Genomic DNA, 11,340 nt, shown 5'->3' on the forward strand with positions numbered 1-11,340 from the left:
AAAAAAAAAAAAAAAGAAAAAAACTCCCACTGCTGAGGCACACTTCAGACCAATGAAAGCAGAATCTTTGCAGCGGACTCCAGGCATGACTATGTTTTAAGTTTTCCTGGTGGTTCCAGTGTGCAGCCAGTTTTGAGAACCACAAACTGGCAGTGTGAGAGGGCGAGGGGCTGGTGTGAGCAGCGTGTGTAAAAAGCTACGGTGAAGCAGGATGAGGATCATTTCTGGAGATGCTGCTGTTTGCACAGCATGAGTGAAGCATGGGGCGCATTCCACAGCGATAAACTTCCTTAGGTTACACTGGAAGTAGAAGCATCATTGGCCATGCTTTACAAACGTCTGGGTTACCTTCATTGTTATTTCAGAACACTAAGGGATAAAGGAGTTTAAACTAATAATACCCTGGTACGGTTTTAGAGAATTAAGTAATTTCTATGCCCAAAACAGCCATAAGGAATAACTGTTTTATCCTTTAAACAAACACATGCTGGCTAAGATTTCTGTGCAACGAATAATATACTCAATAGCAGAACAGAGCCTTATGACACCCATAACTGTAAGAAAGAAGGCCTAATAATGAATGGGATTTTCACGGTGATTATAAATGCCATGAGATTCTTCTTCACATTATTAAACTATGATAGTCAACCTAGGGTGGCTTTTTTCCAAAGAGTATTATTGGCTGGATTATGTTTGAGGACTTTTATAAGTATAGTTTTTACACTTTAAGAGTGTATCATAAAATTATAACAATTATTTATAGTTTTTAACGCAGGGTTAAGAAAGGCTTTCCCCGCTCCTATGTCCCAAAAAAGAAGGAAAGGATGAAACCTCCTAGGCATGAACCTTTATAAAATGAAGTGAAGATGGGTTACCTGGATATTTCAGAATAAAATACATACTTTAATTCTTTTCCTTGGTGTCAGGACTCAGATGGGCTTAAGACCAGCAGAGTACTCAGTTATCTTGGGAGTCAGGGGGAGGCTAAGACACCTGGGGGCAGAATAAAATACATACTTTAATTCTTTTCCTTGGTGTCAGGACTCAGATGGGCTTAAGACCGGCAGAGCAATCAGTTATCTTGGGAGTCAGGGGGAGGCTAAGACACCTGGGGATTTGCAGCATTCCCCAGGATGCGTCGCTGGTTCTTCAACCAATCATTGTCCTCCAGGGAGTGCCAACCCCACCCTAGCAACCCAACCAGGATTCCTTTGGCCTTTGCGGCAGACCTTGACTTCTGTGTTCTTGACTGCAAATAGTGCACAGATTGATTAACCCATCTAGATCTGCTCCAGAGAATAAACTTCACTCCTAGCATCCAGGCCATTAGAACAAGGAGTTGAGATGAATATTGATCAGTTCCTCGTACTCTGTTGTGTGTATGTGAATAGACAGCCTACAGGGAAAAAAACTGCTAAAACAGGGTACATGAAACTTTTCCCTTTGAGAGTGTCAGAAGTAAACAATCATGAAACAAAACAAAACAAAAAACCAAAAAAACCACCCCCCAAACTCACCAAGAGACAAGAGGGTTTCTGAGGCCACATTTCTGATTTCTTCAGTATCAGACTGACACAGTGTCACCAGCATTTTAATGCTTTCAGTAGCCTAGGGAGGAAAAATACTTTAAATAGTGTTCTGACATTTAGGTCCGGGGTTCTATGAGACTCAGCATTTCATAGCTGAGAGGGACTTTAAAAACCATCTAACCTAGGGGTTCCCCAACCTAACTGAGCATCAGATCACTTAGGGAGCTCCCTTAAAAATGCAGTTTCCTAGGTGCCACTTCAGATGCACTGTATTGGAATTTTATGGGATGGAGCCCAGGATTCCTACTTGTAGGAACTCCAATGAACAGCTAAATTCTCACAAAGGACTCCAGGTCTGGAGGGGTGAAGTGACTAGCCTGCTTTACAGAATGGAACCCATCTTTCGTAGTTCTTTCTACCATATCCCACTGTTTCCAAAACAGCTTAATTTAAGAATTCCTAATATTCAGCTTATATTCTAAAACAGAGGAGAGAACAAAGGTCAACGATGGGAACTCTTCTATTTGTTTAAACTATAAACATTTATTGCGTACTCTATGAACCAGATTACTCACAAGGTGTGGCAGACTCTGCAATAAACCAGACATGGTCCTGGCCCTCAAGAGTTTACAGACTAGTGGGAAGGCAGATTGTTAAATAAGTAGAGGAATTATTGCAATGAGTGATAGACTGAGTCAGGGTGCTAGGGCAGAACACGACTGGGAAATGGAACCCGTATGGTCAGGCAAGTCTTCATGGAGGGAGTGATCCCTTAGAGGTAGCCAAGTTTGGGCACCTGGTAGGTACATTGTGTGTCAGGTGGCAGTAGGGGGGTGTTTCGGGGTGTAGAAAAGGAAACAGTGCTAGGTAAGGGAAATAGCTTGTGACAGGGCCCAGAATCCAAGGGTGACTGGAGATGCACTTGGAGAAGGCAGGGGCCAAATCAAGGAGAGCCTTGCAAGCCATGTTAAAGATTTTGGACTTAATTCTAATTCCACGCCTTAATTCATGTCTAAGTCTTCAGATCATGGAAGCCACGGAAGAGTTTTAAGCAGGATTTGTATTTTATTATGAGCATTCTAACTGCAGTGGAGAAGATGGATTGAATAGAGTTCAGAGTATAAGGAGGCAGGGAGACTGGTAGGAAGGTTGCTCTCTAATCCAGGTGAGAGACAGAGACATCTGAACAGAGTCCAGATGGGGATCGTGAAGAGTAGACAGATTGGAAGTGGGATCTACAGGATGGAGAGATGGAGTGGATGAGGAAGATGAGGTGAGGGGAGGGATCACTGCTGACTTCCAGGTTTCTGGCATGAGCTACTGGGAGAGTGGTTGTAGGATCCACCAAGATATAGGAGATTACAGGTGGGGGTGGGGTGAATGGGGTTTGAAGTGGTTTCCTAGTAGAGATATCTAACAGCAAGCTAGGTATTAGATGGGAAGGGAAGACCTGGACTGGAAATATTGTGAGTCACCAGTGTACAGATGATAACAAAAGACGTGGGAGTTCTCCAGGGAGAACATGATGAGGGAGCAGAGGGTCTAGCATGTTCAGGGCAAGTAGAAGAAAGGGAGCCTGTCTTCTGCAAGACAAACATGCTCTTACTGAAATTCTTGGGGAGTTGAGTCTTGGAAGAAAGCTAGGTTTATGAAGTGGTAGTGGCAGTGCTGGGTGCAGACTGTGGCAAACTGGAGTGAGCAGCCTGGGTAGACCATGGGTTATTTTGCCCCATTGGGACAGATGGGAGACCTAAAATTGGAGGACCACTCGATCCAAAGACTATGACCTCTCAAGGTTGTTTCCAGGTTGATCACAGAAGAGAACATTGTGAGACGTCTGCATGCTATCATTAATTAAGAAAAAAGTTTCCCGACAACTTGGCTAGGATTGATTGATTTGGGTGGATAAAATCATGTGTCTGCACTGTTTTTCACACTGAGCTACGTGGAATCCCTTTCAGGAGCCAGGAGGGCAGGGATGGTTTAGAAAGAGGTCTTTTTATTCAGCATAAAGGATTCTATCTTCTAGGAGAAAAGGAAAAAGAGGGGGAATCTGGTGCCCCCAGACTTGGGATATGCCAGAGTTTAAAACTGTAGCCTCCGCCTTACTGATTGCCATGGGCTATTGCAAAACATAACTGTTTTCTACCACTATTGACTTGAACAAAACAAAGTCACGTGTAGTTACTGTTTAAGGAAAAAAAGAACTCTAAAACTCATATCCAGTGAAAAGGAGATGAGAAATATCACTAAAGGAGGTACTTTCCTTTATAGCACATAAATCCATAAAAATCCACACAGATCACTGTATCTTCAAGTCTTTATTTACATTAAGCCTGTATCACAGACATCCATCACTGATGTGTATATCAAGAGAGCATCCAAATAAAGAGCAATCACTGTGGGCTTTTCTGGCCACCTGAAGGTAGTTTTTGACCAAGTAATAAAGAAGGCAAAATTTCCTAGAGCTGTTTTCCTTCACAGATCATTAACTTTTTCTTTGTAGGTGTTAATCCCTTTCTTCATGTCAATAAAGAGCAATCACTGTGGGCTTTTCTGGCCACCTGAAGGTAGTTTTTGACCAAGTAATAGAGAAGGCAAAATTTCCTAGAGCTGTTTTCCTTCACAGATCATTAACTTTTTCTTAGTAGGTGTTAATCCCTTTCTTCATGTTCCATCAGGCCTGCAGGTCCCTGCCCCTGTCCTATGTGCCCATCCAAGATTTCAGCAAGTTCTTAGGTGTGGCCTTCTCATTCTTTTCCCAAGACTGATTCGTCTTATTTTTTGTGATGAAGATACGTCAAACATTAAATCTTGACTATTGAAACTTTCATGTTGGGCATTCTCAGCCTTTTCTTTTTTCATTTACATTTTAGGTCTCTTGTTTCTCACTTACTCTTCCCTCTGACACAATTAAGATTGATTAGTTGCTTAATAAATAGTTTGTGGGGAAGAATCTGGGAATTTAGGCACATTGAATTTTAGTACTTTGCATATTTTATTTTCCCCTGCTATTTATTGGTACACAGTAAAAACTGGTGAAGTCACCATATCATCTCTCTTTTGTGATAAGATATATTTTTCTGATTCTAACCCAAAGGTGAACTGATTCCTTGGGCTATGGCAAAATATAATTGTTTTCTGCCACTTACTGATTTGAACAAAACAAAGTCACATGTAGTTATTGTTTAAGGAAGAAAAGGACCTCAAAACGAATATACAGGCAAAGGATCAAGGAGAGCCTTGCAAGCCATGTTAAAGATTTTGGACTTAATTCTAATTCCACGCCTTAATTCATGTCTAAGTCTTCAGATCATGGAAGCCACGGAAGAGTTTTAAGCAGGATTTGTATTTTATTATGAGCATTCTAACTGCAGTGGAGAAGATGGATTGAATAGAGTTCAGAGTATAAGGAGGCAGGGAGACTGGTAGGAAGGTTGCTCTCTAATCCAGGTGAGAGACAGAGACATCTGAACAGAGTCCAGATGGGGATCGTGAAGAGTAGACAGATTGGAAGTGGGATCTACAGGATGGAGAGATGGAGTGGATGAGGAAGATGAGGTGAGGGGAGGGATCACTGCTGACTTCCAGGTTTCTGGCATGAGCTACTGGGAGAGTGGTTGTAGGATCCACCAAGATATAGGAGATTACAGGTGGGGGTGGGGTGAATGGGGTTTGAAGTGGTTTCCTAGTAGAGATATCTAACAGCAAGCTAGGTATTAGATGGGAAGGGAAGACCTGGACTGGAAATATTGTGAGTCACCAGTGTACAGATGATAACAAAAGACGTGGGAGTTCTCCAGGGAGAACATGATGAGGGAGCAGAGGGTCTAGCATGTTCAGGGCAAGTAGAAGAAAGGGAGCCTGTCTTCTGCAAGACAAACATGCTCTTACTGAAATTCTTGGGGAGTTGAGTCTTGGAAGAAAGCTAGGTTTATGAAGTGGTAGTGGCAGTGCTGGGTGCAGACTGTGGCAAACTGGAGTGAGCAGCCTGGGTAGACCATGGGTTATTTTGCCCCATTGGGACAGATGGGAGACCTAAAATTGGAGGACCACTCGATCCAAAGACTATGACCTCTCAAGGTTGTTTCCAGGTTGATCACAGAAGAGAACATTGTGAGACGTCTGCATGCTATCATTAATTAAGAAAAAAGTTTCCCGACAACTTGGCTAGGATTGATTGATTTGGGTGGATAAAATCATGTGTCTGCACTGTTTTTCACACTGAGCTACGTGGAATCCCTTTCAGGAGCCAGGAGGGCAGGGATGGTTTAGAAAGAGGTCTTTTTATTCAGCATAAAGGATTCTATCTTCTAGGAGAAAAGGAAAAAGAGGGGGAATCTGGTGCCCCCAGACTTGGGATATGCCAGAGTTTAAAACTGTAGCCTCCGCCTTACTGATTGCCATGGGCTATTGCAAAACATAACTGTTTTCTACCACTATTGACTTGAACAAAACAAAGTCACGTGTAGTTACTGTTTAAGGAAAAAAAGAACTCTAAAACTCATATCCAGTGAAAAGGAGATGAGAAATATCACTAAAGGAGGTACTTTCCTTTATAGCACATAAATCCATAAAAATCCACACAGATCACTGTATCTTCAAGTCTTTATTTACATTAAGCCTGTATCACAGACATCCATCACTGATGTGTATATCAAGAGAGCATCCAAATAAAGAGCAATCACTGTGGGCTTTTCTGGCCACCTGAAGGTAGTTTTTGACCAAGTAATAAAGAAGGCAAAATTTCCTAGAGCTGTTTTCCTTCACAGATCATTAACTTTTTCTTAGTAGGTGTTAATCCCTTTCTTCATGTTCCATCAGGCCTGCAGGTCCCTGCCCCTGTCCTATGTGCCCATCCAAGATTTCAGCAAGTTCTTAGGTGTGGCCTTCTCATTCTTTTCCCAAGACTGATTCGTCTTATTTTTTGTGATGAAGATACGTCAAACATTAAATCTTGACTATTGAAACTTTCATGTTGGGCATTCTCAGCCTTTTCTTTTTTCATTTACATTTTAGGTCTCTTGTTTCTCACTTACTCTTCCCTCTGACACAATTAAGATTGATTAGTTGCTTAATAAATAGTTTGTGGGGAAGAATCTGGGAATTTAGGCACATTGAATTTTAGTACTTGTAACGGGATCGCAACCCTCGGTGTCGCGCCCACACCGTGCTCAACCAGTGAGCGGACTGGTCTCTATATGGGATCCGAACCCTCGAAGGGAGCGCCGCCGCGCTCCCAAGTGCCGCACTCTACCGAGTGCGCCACTGGGCCAGCCCTCCTATGAACATTTCTGTACAAGTTTTTGTGTGGACATACAGTTGAACACTGTTAAAGGAAGCAGAGATATGCAGTATAGGTTATTACAGAAAGAATAACAGCAATAACAGAAACTAGCCCTCAATTATACCAGGCCTAAAGAGTTAGAGCCTGGGCTTCGGCTTTTGAGGACCTCTCTCTGGCTGGCCTTTTGACCTCTACCACCTTCTTCCTGGGAGTGAGCAGCAAAAAGGGGAGGAAATAAACCACAACAGGGCCACTGCATGGGGGCTAGTATCCCTTATGAAAGGAACAAGGTGACTGCCCTTGAGGGTATTGACTCCCATTGACCCCCTCCAAGCTCTCATTACCAGAGGTGGACTGAAGCCCAGGACTACATCTAGCATTTCGTCCCTGTTGAGTCACTGTTATCATGCAATCATGCCTGAGACAAAGGGCAATTTAAGTTGTTATCAGCCATTTAGGTCTTGGAATATGTGGTTGGGTTTGGTATATATATATATATATATTTTTTTCCTTTTTGTCTTTTTTCGTGACCGGCAACGGATCGCAACCCTCAGTGTCACGCCCGTACCGGATCGGGACCGGCAACGGGATCGCAACCCTCGGTGCTGTGCCCGCCCCTCGCTCAGCCAGTGAGCGGGAACCGGTCTGTATGTGGGATCCGAACCCTCAGCGGGAGCGCCGCCGCACTCCCAAGTGGTGCACTGTAGCAGTGTGCCACCGGGCCAGCCCGGGTTTGGTATATTTGATCAGGGTTAAACCTTTGTTTTGGGGGTTAAACCTTGATGGTCCTTAGGAGAGGTAAAGGAGAGAAATGGGCAAAGTAGAGAGGAGTCATGTGGTAAAGTTTATACACTTTATAATTTTAACAAGGGCTGGCCTTGGAGGTCAAAAACCGATTGAGGTTGGCTATGCAAAATGCTAAGAGTCATAATCCATTTAATTTGGTTAACTTGGTAGAAACATTATTTCTGTTTGTCCCATTTCAGGAACACATGTAAGTATGTGTATAAATATATATAAACATATTAATTCATTTGTCCAATGAACAAATGATGAGACACTTAAATGTCAGGTTAACATGCTAGGTGATAGGGCAGACCTGTCTGTATTATGTTCATGGATGCTACCTGACCCTGTGAACTTCATCTCAGAGAGTAAGTTCCCAAAGGAGTTTGTAACAGGGCACTGTGCTCAACTAAGACAACAGTGATTACTGAGTGCCCGGCTTCTGGGCCACACCATTCCTTTGAGCACAAAGACTGAACCTTTATGATTTGAGTGGGAACTGGGGGGAGCACAGCTTGAGAAAGTATTTGACATTTCCCAGGATCTTGCAGAGATATACAGTCTTACAAAACAAGTGACCAATATATTGCTCACTTTAGTTTGAGTGGTTGCCTAAGAAAGGGTGTGGGGCCGGCCCGGTGGCGCACTGCTGCAGTGTGCCACTTGAGAACGCGGTGGCACTCCCGCCAAGGGTTCGGATCCCACATACAGACCGGTTCCCGCTCACTGGCTGAGCGAGGTGTGGGAGCAACGCCGAGGGTTGCGATCCCGTTGCCGGTCCCGGTTCGGTACGGGAGCGACACTGAGGGTTGCGATCCGTTGCCGGACACGAAAAAAGACAGAAAGGAAAAAAGAAAAAAAGAAAAAAAAAAAGGGTGGCTGCGGTGACACTCAGATTGATATTAGTTCCAGGAAGCAAACAGAAGGCACAATGTGAAGCAAGAAGCCCCCTGTTGTAATGCAGAGGCCATCAGCATCTCCTCTGGCAGGTTCAAGATGATTAAAGAAGCAACAACATCCTAATACAAAAGTAGAATTGGAAAAGAGTGTATATTTCTTACTTGTCTAGGTGGAAGGAAAAAAATGCATAAAATAAAAAAATCAACACACACAAATTTTACTTTGTTTCAATAGCTCAGATTTTTGAAGCAAGGTTCAAGGTTTATGGTAACACCAGCTCTCATCGAGGTATTTTTCTATCATGTTAGCCCTTCACATATAATTTCAAGAATTTAATGTACTAACTTTTGCCATTCCATATAAGAAAAAATAAAAAGAGTTCAGGCTTTGGGGGTCACATTTCTAGTTGGTAATCCACATTCTATCACTTAACTATTGTGTCATCTTAGCCAAGTTTAACTCCTTGCAGGCTCAGTTTCCTTGCCTGTAAAACAGAGGATAATAACATCCACCTTGTTAGAGATAAGGTAGCTAAGTGATGTAGCACAGTGCCTGGTGCTTAGTAGGTACACAGTAATTGGCAGTTATTATTTCTTTTGAACTATTTTCCCTTTATTTCTACTGTGTCCACAAAACCCTCCATACAGTGCCAGGGACACAGCAGTCACTTAATAAAGCTAATTTGTGAAAAATGAATCTGAGATAATGAACATAAGAGCTAAGTTGGGACAAAAAGAGAGCATTTAGCCTGTGGCATGTACCCTGAAAGTAAGTGGTATATATAGAAAAGCCAAAGGAGGGCTGTGTCATAACTCTTATGTTTGTTTCTAAAGGCATTCTAGAACACTAGTTCTAGACCAAAGAGTATCACAGTCCCGCTCATAGAAAACTTTACACACTCAGATGTGCCTGAAAGTAAGTGGTATATATAGAAAAGCCAAAGGAGGGCTGTGTCATAACTCTTATGTTTGCTTCTAAAGGCATTCTAGAACACTAGTTCTAGACCAAAGAGTATCACAGTCCCGCTCATAGAAAACTTTACACACTCAGATGTGCGTACACACTTCTTTAATTTTCCTCTTCTCTTTTTGGTGGGGGTGAGAGTGGTTGCCCATAGAACAGCCTTTTGAGCTAACTCCACTAAAAGACCAGACCCTGTAGGAAAGAACATGAAGCTCACCCTCTTGGGCCAAAATGGCATTAGAATGGAATATCTTCTCGTGAGTACACAGACATCCCACCACACCCTAGATTAGGTAATGCCCTAGAAAAGTTAAACAAACTCTTCTCAGAGTTCAACATTTGACCTTTTCAAGGACAAGAAGGGGCCATGTTTCATTTTCTTGAGCTGATGTGGATATTGACAAGAGTTAGTTTTTAGAATGTCAGTAAAAACTGTAAAGGGCTCCCAGAGGACCAAGCCCCCTGCTTGTATGGGTCCCAAAGTGCTTGAATTGCAAATTCCTGTTCCATCTTGGACAGCTATTGAATGAAAGCTGAGGGAGAGGTAAATCACCTCTTCCTGGCAATAGAAGTGATGGCTTTTCAAATTAAAAAATATTCTAGCTCTTACACCCAATAGTTTGATGACTTGGCCCCGAACTAGTCATAAAAAGCCTGTATGTACGCACATAAGTACACATATATACGTTTACCATAATATTTTTCAGAGTTAGAAACTACACAAATGCCTACCAATATGGAATAAGAAAATAAATGATAAGATATACATATACTGACATGCCATTAATCCAGAAGTGTAAATAAACTAGACCAATATGTTCAGACATGGAAAGAAAATAACCATGATATATCATATTTATAAAATCAGTTATGAAACAACAGTGTGATCTCATTTTTAAAAAAATAATTTTATATCTTGGCACATATATAGAAAAAAATCTGAAGGAATAGACATTAAGTTAGTAATAGTTTTTTCTGGGGACTGGACTTATGGGGCACTTGACTATATTTCTGTACTTTTAATTGTTTTAAAGTATGTATTATTAATAAGTGGAAGAAGATTATTTTTTATAAAAGAATAGATGCTAAAATGATAAATGACAGAAAATTAAACAACCTTCTGGCTTGATGGCCATGATTTAGTGTCTTACCTTTTCCCTGAAATGCTCATTTTTGGAGGCTGCTGCCAAGTAAAGTGTCACAGCCTCACTAACTTCGTTGTCGCCTCTGGTTAACAGCAAAGCCAAAGTCCTGAGTACTTCCTGCTGGGCCGGGAGGGTGCCAGGCACAAGGGCACTCATGGTCTGTAGCAGTTTTTCATTTCTTAGTGATTGCAGAGTGTGAACCATGGAAACTAGAGAGTAAGAAGGAAACAGAGTTCACGTAACAGTTAAGTAATGTGCCCATTAAAAATATAAATAAGACTCAAGTATATATGAAAGCATATACATAATAACAGACGCAAACATATATGAAAAATTAGTATATGATAAAGGTGATGTTTCAAATTAGTGAGAAAATGACAGATTATTTACATAACTATGTTGAGGCAAGAGGTAAATCATATGGGAAAAAAGTGAAGATTGATTTCCACCTCATAATGGCTGTGAAAACAACTTATAGAATTAAATAGCCAAATGTAAAAATATACAGTGAAGAAAATATATCTAAACATTTTTTACAATCTCCCTAACCAATCAGTCTATCTATCTATCAAACTCAGTTGCCCTTTGTCTTTTAGTCATACCCATCTGGCAATACCCTAATCCTGGGTGAGCCCAAGTCTGTTATTTCTCTGCCTGCACTCAGGCCTCTGGGCCCTGATAGAAAAACCTATTTAGTTGGTTGGAATATGAAGACAATATGATTTTTTTT

At 41.7% G+C, this 11,340-nt stretch overlaps 1 protein-coding gene across 1 annotated transcript in view; it reads right to left on the bottom strand.

Annotated features, from left to right (window-relative positions):
- FAM65B (family with sequence similarity 65, member B) overlaps window positions 1-11,340 on the bottom strand; it is a gene marked incomplete at its 5' end in the record, with an annotated part of 26,436 nt that overhangs the window by 5,366 nt on the left and 9,730 nt on the right. Inside the window, 2 exons of the mRNA XM_008594284.1 lie at window positions 1,518-1,608; window positions 10,617-10,819. Coding sequence (XP_008592506.1) covers window positions 1,518-1,608; window positions 10,617-10,819 — 294 coding nt within the window. The remainder of the gene's footprint in view (window positions 1-1,517; window positions 1,609-10,616; window positions 10,820-11,340) is intronic.

This window comes from Galeopterus variegatus, unplaced genomic scaffold, assembly GCF_000696425.1.
Source record: "Galeopterus variegatus unplaced genomic scaffold, G_variegatus-3.0.2 Scaffold10520, whole genome shotgun sequence".
Classification (NCBI taxonomy): domain Eukaryota; kingdom Metazoa; phylum Chordata; class Mammalia; order Dermoptera; family Cynocephalidae; genus Galeopterus; species Galeopterus variegatus.